Source organism: Rhinolophus ferrumequinum, chromosome 10 (assembly GCF_004115265.2).
Source record: "Rhinolophus ferrumequinum isolate MPI-CBG mRhiFer1 chromosome 10, mRhiFer1_v1.p, whole genome shotgun sequence".
NCBI lineage: Eukaryota > Metazoa > Chordata > Mammalia > Chiroptera > Rhinolophidae > Rhinolophus > Rhinolophus ferrumequinum.
Genome location: NC_046293.1, coordinates 44182088 through 44204048, shown reverse-complemented (window position 1 = coordinate 44204048; position 21961 = coordinate 44182088). Strand labels below are relative to the sequence as shown.

Below are 21961 nucleotides of genomic sequence, written 5' to 3'. Positions count from 1 at the left end.
AAGTTGTGACATTGTAATTGCCCTTTGTACATTTGTTTTTTGTACACTATATTCCTAAAATTCTCTTTTTGTTAATGAAATCACTATCCTTTTCTCCCCAAAACTCTCAGTTTGAGCCATATTGCTGTTTACTTATTTTATTCTGAGAGTAATAATGGGTCACTCTTTTTACATTTTTCACATGTAATGAAAAACACAAACTATTTTATGTCAAAAAATTTATACTTAATTTTCAGAGTGAACTCTCTAAAAACTCTTAAACTATTTCAAAAGTTTAGTGCTAAACTCATTTTAAAAGTCAGCTCCTTTTTAAACATGAGGACTTAGGTGGGTAATGATAGGCCTACTTGTATGAAGCAATAATAAGTGACTTGAACATTTATTCTCATTTGCTCTATATTTGGTGCAGGTGTGGCATTGAAATGCTTCAGAAGGAAAGCAAAGGAAAAATATACTATATCACTTCCAATATAGTTTTGTATGTATAAAAGCTTTCCTGAAGTTTTTATAAATGGTACCAGCACTTTTTATACCTCAGGAGAAGCTGAGGTTCTCCGTGGTCAACAGAAAGCTTACAAAGCAAGTAAAGATCATGGACCTCAGCACATTCTAGCCACAAATTAGATACGAATGCTCTCTATATTTTCACTAAAAACCACAGCTTGGCTGAATTACAAAATACTTCCCTTCAGATGAGGAGAGTTGAATCACATACTGGAAATTGTGATAGCACAGCTCAGGGATGTTCCAAAGTGTATATGTGGTTTACCACTTAGAAATTTCCCAAGTTTCAATCAAAAGACTTCCCAAATATAAATACCCATTTCTTCCTTCCCCCTCCACCATGAACTAACTCTGAAAAATCATTCCTGCAGTATAAATGACTCTGAATAACTAAGTGGTATTAACAAATTGAAATAATCAGAATGAACGAAGCAATACAGTACAAATATGGTACATACAAGGTCTAGATAAAGCATAGAGCTCAGGATGGCAATATATCAGCAGAAACATCTCTTGTTCTGTTGAAGTTCAGAATGAAGACACGGATGTACGAGGTTGGAGGAAAGTATATCCTTTAAAGACAATACTCTAGAAACTTATAAGCAAAAAATTATTATATATGTATGACACATGTTATATCCACAAACACGTATTTTTATTTCCTTTTTTGCTTTTGGTTTATTAGGTTAAAGAAGAAATAAGTGTAGTAAATGCATCATACGCAATAGCAAACTTTAACACCACCATCACCAACACAACTAACGGCAAATATTTAGTGAAGTGTTTGTAGGTGCCAGGAACTGTTATAAATACTTTACATGTATAAACTCACTTGCTCTTACCAACAGCCTTGTGAGATAGGTACTATTCTTAACTGTATTTTACAGATGAGGAAGCAATACACTATAACTATAACCACTACTACCAGTACTGTTGCTATGAATAGGCTACTACTACTGCTGCTACTACTGTCAGTGTGTTATGTGTCAGTAAGTTGGCTCTGATCCCTGGTGACTCTATGAATGGGTGGTGTTCACACTGTCCTGTCCTCAACAATCTGCTCGGTTCCTGTAGGCTCAAGCCTATGGGCTTCTTTTATGGAGTCAATCCATCCCATATTTGGTTTTCCTCCTTTCCTGCCTCCTTCTAAATTTTCCCGGCATTATTGTGTTTTCCAAAAAACCCTACACAAAATTATTGAAAGAAATAACTTGCCAGAGATAGATGGGATACCAATACAATTATTTCAAGGCACACACACTTGTTAAAATCCTACCATGAATATGTCAGCAAACATGGAAAACTTAACAATCGCCTACAGATTGGAAACATCCAATGCCCATCCCAGTTTTCAAGAAGGGAGATGCCAAAGAGCAATTCGAGGACCACTGATCTAATTTCCCATGAAGTAAAGTGACTGACACTCAGGGGAGGCAACAAAGGGTTCTACCTTATGTGGAGCAAGAAATGCTGGATGTTCAAGCTGCTAAAAATACTGCTAACACTGCTACTACTACTTCTACTATTGCAACTACCATGGTTGTCACTACTATGAAACTTCTGCTAATACCTGATCTAATTAATGCCTTTTAGATGTCTGTCAATGTGCTAGCTACTTTACATACATTTTCTTATTTGATTTTCATAATACTTAGGGAGATGCTATTAATATTTCCATTTTGGAGGGAAGGAATTTGAGATTTTGAGGTAAGCTAGTGGTAGAAGGCTTAATAGTCAATATGCAGTCCTGGTTTTACAAGGTCAAGCTATTTCCAAAGTAATGCTTAACAGATCAAACAACGGGATTTAAGTTCATAGTTTGGGAGGTAAAAGTGGTTCCTTTCTCATAGCAGGAAGAATACTGTGTGGTATTATTATTATTATTTTTTAATGTTTAACCTGTTTAAATGTTCAAACATAAGAATATAGAAATAATAGTACAATGACCACCTGGATACCAACCAATTAGATTCAATAACTGGAAACTTCCTGCCATATTTGCTTTATCTAATTATCTAGATAGCTAGTTCTTTCTTTCCTTTTCTTTATCTACTATCTGTCTATTGTTGATTCTTTTAATAAAAATCACTGATGTCATCATACTTCATTCCCCAAAACATAATACTGAATCTGTAAGTAAGGTCATTCTCTTACATGATCACATAACCATATTCACACATAATTGACACTAACTTCCTAATATTATCTAATATCCAAGTTAGTGTTATTTTAAGTAATGAATCAGCATTAAGATTTAATGTAAAAAATTAAATATATATATATGACTTAAAAACTTATGAAAATGAAATGTTATTGGAAATATAAAAACTTAAATTAGGGAAGTGGTCGAGAATAATTACTAAGAACACATGCAGTATTTATAAAACCAATGGGAATGTTGAACATCTCTAAATTTGACTGTTTTGATGGCTAACGGGTCCAATTTTGATAAACTGACTCACTTTAAATTAAAACTCAAAAAGAAGAAAATTTTCTTGAGGTCTTTGGTACGCATTTTGAATCATGGACAAAAACATCAAAGCTTTGGATTTAGAACCTATGTTTTAGAGTTGAAAGAAAACTTGAATATCACTTAATTCATATGGTTCTTAGATTGGTCCCTATTAGCCTCAGGGTTCTAAAGATCTCCATGGACCACTTGGTAAAAGGAAAAGATCAGGTATGTTCTTGTTTGTTTGTTTTTTGTTTTGTGAGAGGCTGTGTGGTTAGGGCTTTTGGCGATGTATTATAGTCTCCTACACGTGCACATGCATACACACACAATTTCTTCAATCAAGACAGCCTGACCTTTGTTGTTTTTATTTTTGGGAGTCTGATTTAAATTTTCTTGGCAGGAAGGATTCTGCTGCTAACAACGTTTTGTTGTTGTTTTTCAAAACTTCTGATGTAGCCCAACTTCCTCATATAACAGATAAGAAGCCTGAGGCTCAGACAGAGTAACTGTTTTGCCCAAACTCACATAACTTTTCAAACCAGAACAAAAATCCAGATCTTTAGATAATGTTCTGTTCTTAAAAACAAACTGAAAAAATTAGGTAGTTTTTTTTTTTTTTTTTGGGGAATAGCACAGATGATGAGATAGTACATTGTTAGTGTTATTTCAGAAATAAAACATGACAGTACACAATGTAAAATATTAAAATTCTTAAGACACCAAAGTTTACATGCTAATTTCCCCCTCTTTTTTTAACTACTTACTGTGTTTTGCAAGCATAAGGAGCCAGAATAATTACTACTATGCAAGGAGAATGCAAGTTTTATGTAAAACAAATGGGTCTTTAATTTTTGAAGCACTTTTGAGATTCCTCCAAGCTAATACATCTCTGAAGAACAACTTTCTGCTATATGTCTTAGTGACATTTACTTAGCATTGTCATGAACAAATGCTTACTAAGAACTAGACTATGGGACGCTGTGCTAGAGTGACTTCTGCTCACATGCATGGTCTTTACACGAGAAGTGTGATGATTTATAGAAGCTAACCCAAGTATAGACACATCGAGTAAATATCGATACCTACCTCCTTGTTTATTGATGTAAAGAGCAAATAAAAAACAATGGTTAAGTGTAACTAAAGGTTATTAGGGCAGTGAAAGGGAGGCTGTGAAAAGTCATATGTTCAAATAGACATGCAAAAAGAGAGGTATGACAGAATTCTCTACCTCTTTTCTATCAATTACTGATAAGGGCAGAGAAAAGATTTGGCCAGAGGTAGAATGCCTGTGGGAGTTTTGTGTGAGTCACAGTATTATGCCAGGGGAATAGGTATCTTTCACATATTTCTCTGTTTCTTCCACTGCTCATCAAAATCTACAACACTGAAATGCACAAAACACATGAAATCGATCCTCTACTCATACCATTTTGGAAAATGTTTAACCCTTTGTTTGCTTGTTTGTTTGTTTAGTCTTCAGCACTTTCATCTGCTCAGAATAATATAACTTCTCTTTGTTTCTAACACATCATGCTTAAAACCATTCACTGGTCAGTCCATTTATTCCTAACTCTCTTTTTTATCTGCCTTGAGAGGAGTGTTTCTCAATCTTGGCACTTTTGACCATTTGGACCAGATGATTCTCTGTTGTGGGGCAACATCCTGAACATTACAGGATGTTTAGCGGCACCTGTGCTAAACTGATGCCCATAATACACAGCCCTCCTCCAACCACCCTGCAGTTGTGACAAACAAAAATGTCTCCACACACAGTTCCTAGGGAGAAAAATGGATCCCTATTTAAAACCACTACGCTTGGGCTTCTATCATCATTGTGCCTGCTGGTCCCCTGCTCTGCTTTCTTCAGCTCTAATTTGACCTTCGCCTTGGTCAGGATTTTTGCCCAACCCACCTTTCTTCCTCCAACAAGTTGCCCCAATAACTCTGGACAATCTTCACCTTCTCATTCAACAGTGATCAGACAAACAGTGAAATTGAAAACAAAATGACTTCTGTTTTATTATTATTTCTCTAGCTCTCTTTGCATGTCTTGCATAAGCAAAATTTCCCTTCAAGTTCATAACAGGCTGTAATATGGAATATATGTGCCTCATAGTTAACATATTTTTGTGACATGTTCAGTATAATTAATATTTTCTTTAAAAAAAGAAAAATATCCTTAGGGTAAGAGATCTGTCTTCTTTTGTTGTGAATGGTGTCAATAGAGTCAGAACAAACGCATGTCCACATACTTGCAAACACACACATATACCTACCCAGCCAAAGGGGATCATTAATAATCACCTAGAGCTTTGCAGTTAGACTGCCCGAGACTCTATAGACTTGATTTACAATGTATTGCAAAGGTAGCTAATAGTATAGGAAAAATAAAGTAATTAAGTAACTTTGAGTGAACATAAAAGGCTCATTAAACAAGATTCTAGGAGAACTTCTGAGCTAAGCAGTACCGTCTTGCAATGGTTCAAACAACGGGAGGGAGTTACCTAAATAGATACAGACAAGCACATTAACCAATGGATTACAAACGCAAGTGCTAAAGAGCACAGGGGCGGCAGTCAGACCACCTGCGTTCAACTCTTCCCTCTGCTACGAGCAACTTGTAAGTACCTTTGGGCAAGTCACTAAACCTTTCTAATCCTTATTTTCCTCACTTCAAAAATAGAGAAAAGTAACAATAATATGTGTTCCCTAGAGGATTACTATGAAGATAAACTGAGAAATACATGGAAAAAACAGTTAAACCAATGCTGGTCAAACAGTAAGTACCCAATAACTGCTGACTATTTATAACCTCTCCATTGCCCGTAGCAAGTACATACAGAGACTTTTAATTTCAGAGCAGTATTCAGTACAGCAAGCAGTGCAAAAATTAAATTACGAAAAATGAGATCTGTAACACAACAAAAACACACAAAACCACTATCTGGCAAAAAAAGCTTTTGGAACTTTCAGTGGGGAATAATTACTCTATTAGGACAAATATTAATCATAATCACTTATAATCTGCCAGATCTTGTGCCAAGAACTTCTAGGTATGCTCTCATCGAATCCGCACAAAAATGCTATGAAGTAATAGTTTCCCAAACCCAATGAAGTAACCTGAATGAAGTAAGTGAATTATTATTCATTTTTTTCAGAAGGGGAAATTTGAGGCTTAGAGAGATTTAATAACAGACTCAGAGTCATGTAATGAATACGAAGTGAAAAAAATGGAGCCTAGAGCCCAGGTCTGGTTGTAGCACAGCCTCCAAACATCTCATATGGTATTTGTGAATTCACAACAGACAGAAAATGACTCAAAGGGATGTCAAAAGTTAGGTGGCTGTTCTTTATATGTTTCCCAATTATATTTATATAATTATCAGGTAAACAGTAACGATACATTTTTGAAGATGTGCATTTCTTTTAAGAATTTATAAAAATTTTAAAATCACTTATAATCACAATCTTAGACATAAGTATATAAGAAAATGTGTTTGTTTAATTTCATAAACCATATTCCACATTGTGAAATTTAAAACCTTATGCAAGGTTGCCACAGGGTGGTCAAACTCAAGAATAGCAAGCTAAAATTGAAGCATACCTGATTACTGAATAAACTTTCTTATCAAAACTAAATTGGAAAATAAAAACAGGCTCTTGAAATAAAAAGTTTACATTTTAAATTCTATATTCTCGAATCATTTATTAGAGCATCTGATATTAATTTTAGCAATTAAAATTATTAAATTATAATGGTGATAATGACATCAGTTTGATCATTGTGATAGCTACCAAAACATTTATATCTGAAACTTTAAACTCATGGAGCGCCTCTGATTTATTTTGGATCAGTGCCTGTGTTTGTCTTATCCAGTGCTTTATCCACCCTAATGTCTATCACCTTTCCTGATTTGTGGTATGTGCTCAGTACAATATTTTTAAATGAACAAATGATATTTGATTCTTGAAATGTTGCCAGAATTAAATATCAAATATTATTTAAGTAATCCAAAAAAGTATATACTGACATATTTTACCTATGCAACTTGAATAACAGATAAGGAACATGCAGCCAGCAATGTTCCTTCCTTTGAACTTGCTGTGCCCAATACCTGCTATCCGCATTATGTTTTCACTCACTAAGCTTTAGGTAGGAAGAGCCCAGAAGCAATTACTATTAGGACTATCCTCCAAAAGGTGGATCAAACCCATATGGTGTTTTTACTCAAATTCTGTGTTGTACGTTAGCACTGAAGTTTGACTTTGAAGTCTGCTTTAAAAGAAAAGGAAGACTCGAGGGAAAGCTTTATAGGTTTCTTAGGTTCAAAAGACGGAATTAAGTTTAATAACCTATTTTAAAATAAATATTCTTATCTTCTTTTTCTCTTTTGGTGTTTAGAGAATTGAATCCATCTGTCCATCTACAAGGTGCCAAAGCTGTGCAATTGATATTTTTAGTCAATTAAGTTTCATATTTAGCCAGTGAGTATGTTTTCTACCACTCATAGATCATTATTCGGTAAACTGAGCTGAAACCTAAGTTGGTGAGTCCAGACAACGGGCCTGCAGTTAGGATTCTGCTCTGAATTAGCTGAAGGGCAAATACATGAACATTTGTGTCTATCTGTCCAAAAGGAGAAAGTACAGTAAGTGATGGTCAAAGTATTTTACATTTTTATGATCTAATTTACTATTTATGTCTTAATTAGTATTCTAGTAATTCTATTATCCTAGTATTCTCTTTTCTCTTTCTCCCTCTCTCCCTTTCTTTCTTATTTTTTGGAAATGTTTATTTACGTCAACCAACACAACGTAACTATTATTCTAAAGAACATAAAGAACCTTCACATATGAAGTTTCAGCTTCATTTAGGGCAATTTATACCCCAAAATCTATTTACATAAACTTCACTGCAGCTATTAACTACTTATATAAACTTGTCATATTGTTGGAATTCCATTTGTAACACCAAGGAACTGAGCAAATTCAAGTTTATTTTTAAAAATAAGATTACTGGCTCACTTTACCTTTTCTTAAAATAAGTAAAAACTGAGTGCTATTTGCTTTTCTTGCAAAACAGAACACAATTTGAAGAAATTATTAAACATAGTATTAATTTTACTAGTGTTGGGCATAGTTGTGATTAAGCATATCAAAATAGTTTCAGATACGTAAGGAAAAAAATATCATGTGGATTAACGTTAAAATAGTTTCCTGCCAATTCCTAGTTGTTATTTTTTAAAGTAAGTTTAGTTCAGAAACTGAAAGATAATCGGTGGATTTACTATAGATTGACAGTTATAGCTAAATCTGTTAGATTAAAAAGAAAGGAAATGGAATTACACTTAACATATGGAAGGCATAAACATTGATGCTGCAACAATAGTTATTCTATGAATCATCTAATAAAAATTTAAGAAGAAATGTCTCCATCTAGTTAAAATCAGTCCTACACAATCTGACTTAAAAGCTTGTTTTGGATTTTTAAAGCGGAAATTCTAGAAGCATTTTTTGAAAGAGACTATTTGAAAACAGGATATTATTATAATGTATACATACCAATCTCTAGATTTCATAGGACTTTAAAAACTTTAAATATATCACTCAGAATTAACTCAAATTCAAACTTTTACTGCCATATTCATAATTGACTTCTAAAATTAAAGTTTTCTTAACTAAGCATATATTCTATGTAGGTCTTTATGCTCCTAAACAGTCACACTTGTAAGGAAAACTGTAATGAGCAGTACTCAATTTGCCTTTTAAATACACTGTAAAGTAGACAACCCTATTAATGCATCATGGTGTTTCTAGGCAAGTTGCTATTCTTGCATTACTTCCTAGTCTTTTCCTCTATTTTCTTTATTTCTACACAAACACATCACTATGGTTAATTATAGGACTTGTTAAGAATATTCTATTCTTAAAATAAAACACAGTCACTTAACCCTTTTCAAATCACATGGACTTGTTTTCCAAACCTCCATATACATAATATACATATACAGAGAGTGCCAAAAAAAGTACACACATTTTAAGAAAGGAAAAAACTGTATTAAAACTACTCTGATGGTAACCACTTTGAGCACCTCTTGTAACTGCAGAAATCAACTGTGACTTGATTTCATCTTTTGTTATTGCTATATATTGAGTATTACAATTTTAATACAGTTTTTTCCTTTCTTAAAATGTGTATACATTTTTTTGGCACCCTCTTGCGTGTGTGTGTGTGTGTGTGTGTGTGTATTTTTTTTCTATTTATTACCCTAAAAGGATAAAACAAATGTCTTAATCATTCTAATGAAGGGGAAGTTCTATGCTCTTATGTCATTTAAAGTTAATGTGAAGGCACTAGAACTGAAGAGTACAGATATACTGAGGTACAGTACGTCAATATAAAAATTACATTCTAATTAAGGGGGAAATGGACCTAAAGCACAAAAAATATTTATTTATTAATATCTCTACCCAAATCCTTAGGGCTGGCCATTTTGTAGAAAGGTTCAGGAGTACTACAATTAATATAAAGAGACTCATGAAAAGCGCTTTTTGCCTTTCGGTCTCATGTATGTGATTATACTAACAGAAGTTGCAGTGCAGACGCGTAGGGGTCACTGGGGATGTTAGTAAGATGAAACTTTAAACACATACCATAAAATTCCGCTGGTAATGTATGTTCTCTTTGTTAAAATCGATCACATAGCCATTGAATGACCAAACAAATGTGAGATCCAGGGCAGGATCAAAGGAAGCAGCACACTGCATGGTGGCATTTTCTCCGACAGTAATATCAGCATTAATTGGGGCCAATATAATTCGCGTGGGATCTGTACATTTTTAAATAAAGGAGTAAAGCACAATTCAAGAACATGAGATACCATATTACCTGGTACATTAAAAGAATAAAAATCAATATATGTTGATTTCTCTGTGTACTGTAATAAGATGTTTTCAAATTCAAATTCCAGAAAACATTTAATCAAGAGATGTGCCCAGAAGACTTTTGAAATGGAAACATCAATATGTGCACTGTCTTAGAAACTTAGCACAGAATCACATTTCTTATAGTACAATAGAAATTCAACAATGTCAAACTAAAAACCAAAACAAATTTAATCAAATGTTTTTTTACCTGTGATAACAAGAGTCCCAGTGCTATTAGCCTTCCCTCTATTATTTTCTGCAAAGCATGTATAGATACCACCATCATTCCTTGTAATGTTATTGATTTCCAAGCTGCCATCTTCCCAAATCAGTGTTCTATTGAAATGAAAAAAAAATTCATAAAATTAACTTAATAAAATACTTTATTATTCTTTGTCTCCGATTACAACATTAATATCTTGCGAATAGTATCTTTTACACAAATTAGTTGACAGCAAGATTTTTTTAAGACAAAGCATTGTAGCCTTTGTTTATACTAAGTTTTCTCAGCATTGACAAGTTTTAGAAAGCCACCTTTTTCTTGGACTATTGCAGTAATTTCTAACCGGCCTCCTGCTTTTACCCTTGCCTTCTCATAGTCTCTTTTCCCCATGCCAGAGCCAGACATGAAGACATAAGTCATAAGTCATATCATGTCACACTTCTGCTCAGTGATGTCACTCCACAGCTCTAACCCCTCCAGTGACTTTCCATCTCACGCACAATAAAAACCATAGTCCTTGGATTGCTCTTTAGGGCCAGAACAATTTCACAATTTGTTCCTCACATCCTTCAGGTTTTTGCACAGTGGCACGTTCAGTAATGTTTTGCCTGATAATTCCAGTTAGTATTGCATGCATGCATGCTCACGTGCACTCACACACACCATTGTCTTGGTGTTCCCCATCCTATCCTTCTTCCCTGGTTCTTTTTCCTAATAACTTACATCTGACATACTTCAGTTTTACTAGTTTATCTATTGTTCCATTAGCTGATAACATCCTTATGTCAGGAATTTGTATCTGCTTTTATGGGGCCATGTCTCCAACTGGAAATATATCCATTAACTCGTTCATTTCATTTATTAGGGAAAAAAAATCTCTGTGTGCCAGGAACTCATTAAGTAGTGAGACACTGTCACTGAGTAAGCATTCAATCAACCATTTTTTGAATGAATGAGTGACATTAAGTTTAACTGGACCACGTGGTCTTCCACATGCCATCATAAAATGACTTTAAACTTTATGTGACAGTCAGCTTGAACCAGTCACAGCCCTGAAAGAAATGAGCCCCGGTCTCGCAGAAATGTGACCTCAAGACTTCAACTGAGACTTTGAAGTGACGATAGACTGTCATTTCCACGGCTACAAAGAAATACAAACATTGATTTTAGTTCCTGTGTTCCTTAGGCATCCTATCCTCTGCCTAGGGTCCTTTGTACATGCTGTTCCCACAGCCTGGAATATTTCCTGCTTCCCCCTTCACATCCCATTCCTCCTATTTCCCATCCTGACTTCCTGTCCACATTTAGTACTCAATATAACCAAAACTTCTAAGAAACATACAGAAAGCATTTGGTGTGGCTTTTATATAAACAGTCTATGCAAGCCACATGCTTTTTGTTCTGCCCCAAAAGCCAAGAAAACATCGGTGGATGACCTACAGGTGAGGACTGTGAGAAGTTCCTGTTCACTTAAAAAGATGGGAAGAGGTAATTTGTACTTTGAAGTCATCTTTCCATTTTTAATATTTAATAGGCTAATTGCATAAAATTAAGTCAAATGTCACTAGATATAGATGACCTTGTTAGGGGAAAAATAAGTTAAAGAGACAGATCCTATTTTATTTCTCCGTGTTCATGATTTCTGTGGCTTTGGGCAATGTACCAAAATTCTCTGAGCTTTAATTTTCTAAATTACTTATAAATTACAGAAACCTAAAAATTAAACCCTTATTATAATAGATATTGAGAGTGATGGGTAAGTATTTCTGTTCATCTTGAAACTATAGTATCTTCTGTGGAGAAAATTTGGAATAAACAACAAGTACATTATGAGTAAGAAAACAACTCTATAAAATAAACTTTCCCAACCAGTGAATTCCGATTGGATTTCCTGTTTCTGAACTGACCTGCTGCCATTGACCAGCCACTCCGTCCCTTTACTCCATGAAAATTTTGGTTTCGGTGCAGCTTTAGGTTTGCATTCAATGACAACCCTGCCTCCTTTAGCAGCCAGGATCTTCTTCTTCATAGGATTCATTTCAAAAGTTGGAGCCAAAGCTAAAAGGAAATGAAATAGTATTTTTCTCTTTTGCTAAAAAAGAAAAAATATATGTATTCTCTACATATTTTATTCCCTTTTGATTACCAATCAACATAAAAGTTTCATTTTGCCAAATATTATCAGCTATGACCAATAGACATTCCAAATCTAATATGAATACCTTTTTATTTTATTTAATAACTTTATTGAGGTATATTTTACGTACCATAAAATCCACCAATTTTAAATGTACAATTCTTGGTAATAACTGGATTAATTATTTTAAGTTTCAGTTACAGTCAAATGCTATATACATATTTATCTTGAAGGTAACATCTGATTTAGTTGTTTTGACTAAATTGCACAAAGGAAGTAAAAGTCTAGAGGAAATTGAGTGTCATTATTAATACTGACATATGGTCATAACCAGTACTCTCAACCACACTTTCAATGAACTGTCCCTAGTTTACAAATGAAAGAGCTGATATCTATTAAGATTATGTAATTTGCTGAAGGTGTCACAGGCAGTGTCAAGTATCCGATGGGATTCACATTTAAATCTAGTTCCTTGTGATTTGCAAGCTTTTTCATTAAACAATATGATTTCTTCTTCATTCTACAAACATTTATTGAGCACCTACTGTGTGCAGACACTATGAGATGCCAAAATAAACAGAATCCTGCCTTCTGGACCTACCTACAAACAGCTATGGTAATGATGGATCCAATTAATTGAGGAGTACGTGATCTACCTGTAGCTTATTCTTACCGAAAGTACAGAAAAAAAAATTATGAAAACAGGATATAGAGTCTCATAAAATGTTACTCCATTGATGGCACTCTAACTTTTTTGGGGTCTCCACATCTAGCTCATTTCTCAAGCTCTTTGTCTATTAACAAACTCTATAAGGATTCCATTCCTTTATTTCCACATATTTCACTCATCTCTAACTGTGTCCTTTCTGGAGTCTTTTTTAGGTTTAAGTATATCTTTATCCAGGTCTGGTCATCATTTGATCCCAAGATTCCCAATTTTTGTCTGTGCGGTAAAATTATTTGAAGACGATTGATAAAAATGTTGATTTAGTAGGTCTGGAGTGCCTCTGAGACAAGGCACTTCTAACAAGCTCCCAAGTGTAGCTACTGTTTTTGCTCTGAGGAACGTCTTTTTACAGCAAAGATTTAGTTTATTCCATTGTTCCTTTACTCTGAGTTTTAATAACTGACAATAAATAAATAACCAACCTGTGTTGTACACCAAACTCAGTGTCTCCTATTTTGTACAGTCTCAGTAAATACTGTGGGTGATGTATTGTTTGTAAAATATAAAATTTAACAGGATTATATTTAAAAAGTCAAAATTCATCTATAAAATGAGATTTTTTTCTTCATTTTTAATGAAATAGTTGTTTTGGTATGTTCATTTACATGACTTCATACTCATCTAATATTTGAATTTCTAGTGATAGAATCTAGGCTATGTTCCTATATATTTTAGTGGGAAGGAATAGGGGACATTTTTCATGCCAACTAAGAAGAGGACATGCATTTTTCTGTCCTTTATGTTCTTTACTGGGCTTGTCAAAAGAACAGTATCTGTTGTACAGTAAATAGTCAATAAATGTTTTGTGGATGAATAAATGAATTAACTAGACAACTAAGGAAAGGAGAGCAAGAAGCACTGTTTCTAAAGGTAATACACAAAAATAGATTGAGATTAATATAAAGATGCTCAGGAACATTACTTTCAGGCTGAAAATGCCAAAATGGTTTGCTTAATTTCTACATTAATTGACATTAAATGATTGAATGATTTTAAGTTTGAACATAGAGACTTTTCAGTCTGAGCTGCTGAATTTTCAGCATCACGCATTTTGGAATGTCTGATGATAAAGAAGGAATTTGAACAGAAACTAGAAAGTTTGAATTTGGAAAAAATTTTGAACTCACCTTATATCTTCTCTAACAGTCCAAATGATTCTCTTGCCCTTTATAGCAAGTATTATGGTATGAAGCTTAAGCCTAGACATTTGCTGGATATCCAAATAAACTACATTAAATATATACCAAGGAATTTTGATTTTAAGAGAAAAGAAATGGGATATGATTTCCAACATTATAAGAGGCAGGGAAAATTAAAGTTAACAAGGCCTCAATTCTTTTTAAAGATAGTTTTCTTTAATACTTTCTTACAATTTATCTACTTTCCTTTCATATTATTTTAGTGTCACTATATTTGTAGTAATAGCAATGTTTTAAAGCATTTCATTTTGGAGTAGGAAGAACAGAATATCAGGGTAAATAAAAAGGAATGAAAGTAGGTCAGAGGTAAAGGGATAATTTTTGGACAGGAGAAGATATACTTCTTCCTCTGGATAAAGAGATGAAAGAGCAAGTGTAGTAAAGATTTAGGTAGTTTCCAGTGAAGGGTGGGAAGTTGAAATATTCTATTTCAAACAGTTTTGATTTTCATGAAGAAGAAGTCAATATAAAAGTAGAAGTCAGGGTAGGGTAAGACATTTAAGAAATATCCTGAAGGTTTTACATAGCAATTGTAGAGCATGAGATCTAGGGACTAAAGACTTCTCCTCTTAGGCTGGGTCATGAGCATTGTGAAAGCATCAACTGTCACTACATGATTTGGGGGCAATGTTTAGCCTACCAGCTGTCAAAGGGGACAAGATTTATAAAAAATGGCATGCGTAAAGTTTGCTTTGCCATTTAAAAATAAAATAAACTATTATCCACAATGTTGCCTCAAATTTGTTTACTGTTCCTTAATGAAAGGAAAAAAATACAATAATATTCTATTCCAAACCACATTTTAAAAGTTAATTTTAGCAATTCCAGAAAATAATGTGAAATCAAATATGATCTATAGATACCCTATGATCATTTATTAATGTGTTGCTTTCTTGCTGCATGGTAACAGAAACCAGAAATGATACTGACCCAAAATCTTCAATTCTGCGTTTGCATAAATGGCTCCATATGTGTTTTCAGCTATGCACTGGTACATGCCAGCATTTTCAAAAGTCACGTCATATAGTCTCAATTCCCCTTTATGATACTGAAAAGAACACAAAGGAAAACACATTTCCTCAATAAACTTTAACAGATATGATTTCATTTATGTAAGAGCTTGGTTGTCGTTCCATTTAGATACATTATATTACCCCCACTGTTAACTAAGCCAAATAGAGTGGGATTTTCATGGCTTGGGGAAGTAAAACCCACTTACCAAGCCCAGTGGCTCTTGTTCTATTCATCCTAGAGCTGAGAGTCCACCTTTTTCCCTCTTGGCCCAGCTGGGAGATTACAGTGGGAAGGTAGAGAAGGACCCCACTGCTGCTACTTGTCCCCAGGGATAAAGGTAGGACCTTGGCTCTTACCTGTTTCTGTGGGGTCAGGAAAACAGTGGCAAGAAAAAGAGGACAATATCAGGTAGTGGAGATGGATGAGTAACAAGAGGATCAAAAAGTGGAACAAAGGAAAAAATAAGGAGAGAGAGAGAGAGAGAGAAGGTAGATATAAGATTGCAGAAAGTTGTTTAAGCTGAAAGAAGATATTTTATGTTCACTTTTCTGTTTGCTTTTTTTTTAGGAAACTTTTTTTTTTTTTTTTTAAACTTCAGGGCCCAGGTACCCTTACTCTATAGAATCTCCTGCTAAATTCATCCCAGGATCACTCAGAAATATTGCCTGAACATGGACTCAAGAACCACAAAGCACAAGAAAGTACATACCGAATATCCATTTTTCAGCCACCGTATAGTAGGAATGGGCTTCCCTGTGGCAATACAAGGCCAATAGAGATCACTACCTATATCCACCTCTGTGTCATTGATATGTTCTACCCATTCAGGAAATGCTAAAAGGAAAACAACATTGTAAATGTCAAATGATATTCTCAACATTCATCATAATCTTGAGTACGGATATTATATTTAGCTGACCTTCTTTACATCAGCTCTGTGTGTCTCATAAAATCAATGTTAGAGCCATTGCAATTGTTTTCCCATAGGTCTGCAGGTTAATGTTATTCTACATTATTATAGCATGAGGTAATTATAATTTAATTCATAATTATTTGTTTATTTGTGAACCATGGTACGTTAAAAAGCTAACATGTAATAACAGCAAAAGAATTTATATTTTTCTTGTAACATAAATCTTTCAAAATGACAAGATTTCAAAGAATTATGTCTTAACTGATTATGACACTATCTCTTCCCTTTTGGTATAAAGATTTAATTTTTTTCCACTCCTTCAGGTATATACTATTACGCTATCTTTCTTTTGATGTAACTTTGGCTAGTAACCATTGTAACATCTGTTACAGAACTAGAAAAATGACTTGGTCACTTAAATACACTTGATATATTAGAAACTATGTACAATAGCTAGATTGGTGAAATCTATGCTTGAGTGAAATTGTTCTCAGGCTTGTCAGTTGATCTTATCTACTGAGAGCTTAAAAAAAAAATATTAGTGATTTCCTAAAAGAAAATAATATTTCTAGATAGTAAGCAAATAAACAATTTGATAATCTTTTTTTTTTTTGAGTATTTAAGTAATCCAAATAGATACAGGTAAATAAATAAATATATAATGAAGGAGGTAGGAGAGAATCCTAAGTAGATGGTAGTATATAATTTTCTTTGAAAGTAACTTTAATTATATTTATTTTATGATCAAATTAACAAACATATCTTATAGAAAGAGTTTAATGTATATCAATAACAATGAGCATAAAACATTTTTAGGATCTCACCGAATCCCATCCACATTATATGTATGTTATACATATGTATTTTTATAAAACATGTAATATAATTCAATATATTATTTTAACTTATTACATTGTGTCTGTAACATATAGTGATAATTTTTAAAATGAATATTGATAACTATGCTATGTTAGTTGATAGAGATTTTATTTTGTGTACAACCTTGACAATACATAAAACAGGAACATCAGCACCACTCCTGCCTTGGCCACACACAGGTGACACAGAGATGTCACATTAAAAAAACACAATAAGAAAAATAAATAATTGAATCAGCTTAACACAGTCTACACGTGATTTAATTATGTAACCTTCTGGCTGTTTAATTAGACCAAAAGATAAACTTAGCATGCCTCATTAACAAAGAAGAAATAACAGTTCCCTTAAATTACGTCCTATAAATATCTGTTCTGTCAGCTTGTTTCTTTTAAGGAATTAGATATTAGAAAGTTCAGAACTCTTCTGAGAACCTGGAGAATAGTTTTCTTAATATGTTGAAAACAAAAACCTAATATATAAGCTCTAGAAACCAGATAGAGAATGGCAGCTTTATTTTAAAAAATGTAAGAGATCCAACCAGAATTTTTCTCCCCTCAGGAGGCCACCCATGTATACTTGATTTTGTTGGGGTATTAGATATACAAGTCTGGAGTGTAGGGAAAATGTCTGGGTTAGAATTTTCAGGGTAGAGAGCATAGTTAAAGTCATAATCACGAAGGACATAATAAAGGAAGTGCCTGAGATAGAAAAGAGGTTCAGAGCCCAAACCCTGACTGCTCCAACATTAGAAGGGTATGTAGTTAGGAGTAACGTGAGAGTGGTGTATGAGGACATTAACAAAAGGTGAGTTCCAGGTACCAAATACAGAAAGTGAACCATGAAAGAGGGAGCGATCAACTGTGGCCACTGCTGCTGTTAGATCAGGTAAGAGACAACTGAGAACTGACCATCAACTTTAGCGACATGGAAGTCATGGGTGATCATGAAAACAAAGATTTCAGTGCAGAAGTGGGGATGACAATTAAATTGGAGTGAATTTAAGAGAGAAAAAAAAATGAAGACAACCTTTTTAGAGTATAGACAAATCTGTCAAGATTTTTATTACTTTTTTTAAGAGACAAGAAGAAGAGAAATGGAGCAGTAGGCAGAGTTCAAAAGCAGATCTTAAAGAAGGAAGAAATAAGAACCACTATACACAGATGGGAAAGATCCAGTGAAGGAAAAAAAATGCTTATGCTGCAGGGAGGCGGAATGCTGGGACTGTATCCTTAAATAAGTAAGAGGAGTAGAATCTAGTGCACAAGTGAAGTTACTGGCTTCAAATAGAAACTGCATTTATAGTAACAAGAGATATGGGTAGAGATGCAGGTATTAGGTAGATGTAGGATGGGAGTTTGGGGAAGTTCTAATTCAATTACTTCTATTTTCTCTGTAAAATAGAAGGCCAAGTTCTCACCTGAGAGTAAAGTTGGTGGGGGAGGTGTTATAGGTTTGAAGGAAATTGTGAAGGCACGAAATGGCCATCTGAGCGTGGGAGAGTAAGTTGACCTGGAGAAATGTAGTGTAATTGCCAGGTAACACTAATGGTTCACTTAAATTTAGTGATAAATAATTTAAAATGCATTAACCCACATAGTAGTGTTTGTCTCAAGTCATATTTAAGTTCCTGAGCTCAGGCAAAGGAAAAGAAAAGGAAGATAGTATAGAAGGGCCACTGCTTGAGAGGGCTACAGGTGAAGCAGTGTCTTTAAGGGAGAGCCACATTTCAGTTAGAGTAAGAGGATGATGGAATGTTCAGAATAGAAGCTGAGTAGAAGTTGGGAATATAGGGGATTCTGATGACAGTGGACTGTGTGTTATAGAAAGCACAGGATTTCAGAAGTTGGGGATGGATATTGAATAGGACATGTACAGAGTTGTGTGGGTATTAAAGTGCAGGCATGAGGTGCCCTTGAGGTCCACGGCTTCTCCAGGCAGATTAAATAAACAGGGTAAAGGTGCGATGAGTCTAATGGTGCTGTACTCCTTGGGATGGTGGTGGTGAGGCTGCATGTGCTGGGTCATTGGAGACACTTAGTACTTCATCCTTATATAGACAGAGGCCTGGGGTCTGGTCTCCACTCTGCCACAGTGCCCTTCCCCATTCTGGTATTCCAATTTGGCTTAGACATCAACTCTAGTTTTTCCTATCACCCATCTTCTTAATGTGGCTAAGGTACCCCTCACCGTAGCTTTATTGATATCTTATGTAAATTTCCAGATTGCATCCTCACAATTTTCTTTATAATTATGTGTGTGTTAGGCATGTGGCTATTTGACTGTGTGTAATTATATACATTTGGGGGATTTATAAATATAGTGTAAATCCCTCAAGGTGACAGACTATTTCCTTTATCTACCTATCCTTGCTCCTAACATAGTGTCTGCCTCTGAGTAGATACTCTCTATACGCTTGTCCTTTAAATGAATACCTTATTGAAGCCTTAGACATTCATTCAGCTGTGACCTGCACGTTTCACATTGTGGAACATTACAGAGATGATTTCAGCCTGCAAAGTTTGCCTGAAAAGTGTTGCCTGAAAAACACTCTATCCACCCAAATATAAGCTCATCTCCGTGTGTGAGAATCAAACACTTGTGCCAAGAAAAATGTTTCCTTAGACCAGTAGTTCTCAAAGTGTGGTTTCTGGACCAGTAGCATCTCCTAGGAACAAATGCTTGAGCCCCAGTGCTTGAGACCTTTTAACTCACAAACTCTGAAGGCAGGAATCTGCAATGTGTTTGAATAAGCCCTCCAGCTGATTCCGAGGCGGACTAATGCAAACTAGTGGTTTAGACCAAGTCATAACACATAGATTCTTCTACAAATAAAAAGGTATTGCAAAAAGAGAACGATGAAGGGCGTCAACAAACTACATTAACTGTATTTGCTGATAATGAGGAAGAACATTATAATCGATCCATTGGTGGTGTTACTGTAACTAATGGTATGAGTTCATAACATCTATAACTCATATGTATGACTTAATTAGACATAAGACAAATAGTTCATCTTTTTTGCATAACGTAATATATATCACTGTTGTTAAACTATTAGTCACTCTATACTAGTTTTTCAAGTATGGAAATGGCTGTAAATAAGATATTTATAGAAAGTTTTAAAAAATGTATCTACCTTGAACATAAATTCTTGCCTGGTGTTTATCCTTTCCTCTAATGTTCTCAGCCTCACATTCATATGTGCCTTCATCTTCTAGCTGAATATTGAAGATCTTGAGGACAGCCCCAGAGGTGCTGATCTCAGCAGTGCTTGGCATTGGTTCCAGGACTTTCCGCCACCGGATATCAGGAACAGGACTTTAAATAGGAGACGTAAGAGCTAAGGATCTACAATGCTTACAAGGCAATTTTATGTTTATGTTTATAGCTAAACATTTACATCGTTTACTTCCGTACACAAAATAAAGGTGTTTCAGTACACAAAAATTAATGTATTTCTATACATGTTAATGAAAAATATACTTGTACTTACTTGCCAAGTGCAAAACACTCTAAAGTCACATTTTGGCCCATCAATGCATATATGTCCTTGAACTGAACTACAATATCAGCAGGATATGGTTTTGTTGTTCCTAATATTAAAAAAAAAAAATCAATGAATTAATAAGCAGAATAGTGTCTTTTTTTTTGACTTGTGATTTTTTTTTTATATAGGATTAGAATTGATTCAGTATAGATGGTTTCTCTCTGTACAGGTCTTGAAAAATACCTGATTGTGTCACAATGTATAGATTTATTTGTTTATGCATAGTATGTATATGGTACAAATTTTATCAAGCATTTTCAATCATATTGGCTTATTCTGACAGCTGTTTAAATCAATCTAATTCAATTCACTAAAAAGAAAAAAAATCAAGAAATCTTTAGGGAACATCAAATATATATGTAAAATATTGCACCAGATGCTACATGGGACTTAGGAAGAAAGGGAAAGAAGAAACTAAATGAGGGAAGAGGGAAGAAGGAAGAGAGGAGAAAAGAATGAATCAGGCAAGAAAAGAAAGAGAACAGAAGAAAGAAGTGTCCATGGTGATGAACGTAAAAGGGAAATAAGTTGAAAAGAGGTAAAAAAAGAAAAAATATCTATTCAGACATCGCTGTTCATCAATATAGGTACTTTATTTCATTATTTAACATATCAGTCCTGAAAGATGTATTATTTCCTTATCAGGAAAGAATTAGGCTCAAAAAGGAAAATACATTGTTTAGGATCACACAGGAGTGTGTACTTTACACCATATAATGCTAAAGAGACAAAGAGATACACAACAACCTGAAATACAAGCCAAAATAAAAACAAATGATCTAAAAAATTAGCAGCCAAGAAAGATTACTGGAAGTATGTAGGGGCTGTAGAAATTTCATGCAAGGAAGGCATTTAAACTAGACCTAGTCCAGTGAAGAAATAGCATCTTATGACAAAGTTTCAGGAGTGTGCAGGAAATAAAATTTAAAAAGTAGTCCAATGTTTATTGCATCATTTGTTACAGTGTCTAAGACATGGAAAAAACCAGTGTCCTTCGATAAATGATTGGATAAGGATGTGGTATATACACACAATGGAATACTACTCTGCCATTAGATGAAATACTGCATTTGCAACAACATGGATGGATCTTAATATTATTATGCTAAGTGAAATAAGTCAGACAGAAAAAGTCAAGAACCATATGACCTCACTCATATGTGGGATATGAAACTGAAAGCAACAAAGGAACAAAACAAAGAAAGAAACAAAAACTCATAGACACAGACAATAATTTAGTGGTTACCAGAGGGTAAGGGGATAAGGGGATGTTACGAAAGAGTAAAGGGGATCAAACATATGGTGATGGAAGGAGACCTGACTCCAGGTGGTGAGCACACAATGTGATATATAGATGATGTATTACAGAATTGCACACTTGAAGCCTATGTAATTTTACTAACCATTGTCACCCCAGTAAATTTAAGTCAATAAAT

The 21961-nt window shown here is 34.3% G+C and overlaps 1 protein-coding gene across 8 annotated transcripts in view; it reads right to left on the bottom strand.

Annotated features, from left to right (window-relative positions):
• Positions 1–21961, bottom strand: part of CNTN1 (contactin 1) — a 287480-nt gene that overhangs the window by 91945 nt on the left and 173574 nt on the right. For 5 of the 8 annotated variants that reach the window (XM_033117385.1, XM_033117386.1, XM_033117387.1 and 2 more), the window contains 7 exons: positions 20472–20571; positions 20115–20296; positions 15896–16020; positions 15103–15220; positions 12017–12167; positions 10095–10222; positions 9614–9789 (listed from right to left, as the gene is read on the bottom strand). In XM_033117385.1, coding sequence (XP_032973276.1) covers positions 9614–9789; positions 10095–10222; positions 12017–12167; positions 15103–15220; positions 15896–16020; positions 20115–20296; positions 20472–20571 — 980 coding nt within the window. Of the gene's footprint in view, positions 1–9613; positions 9790–10094; positions 10223–12016; positions 12168–15102; positions 15221–15542; positions 15549–15895; positions 16021–20114; positions 20297–20471; positions 20572–21961 lie in introns of all 8 variants that reach the window. The other 3 variants (XM_033117382.1, XM_033117384.1, XM_033117383.1) reach the window with 1 other exon arrangement.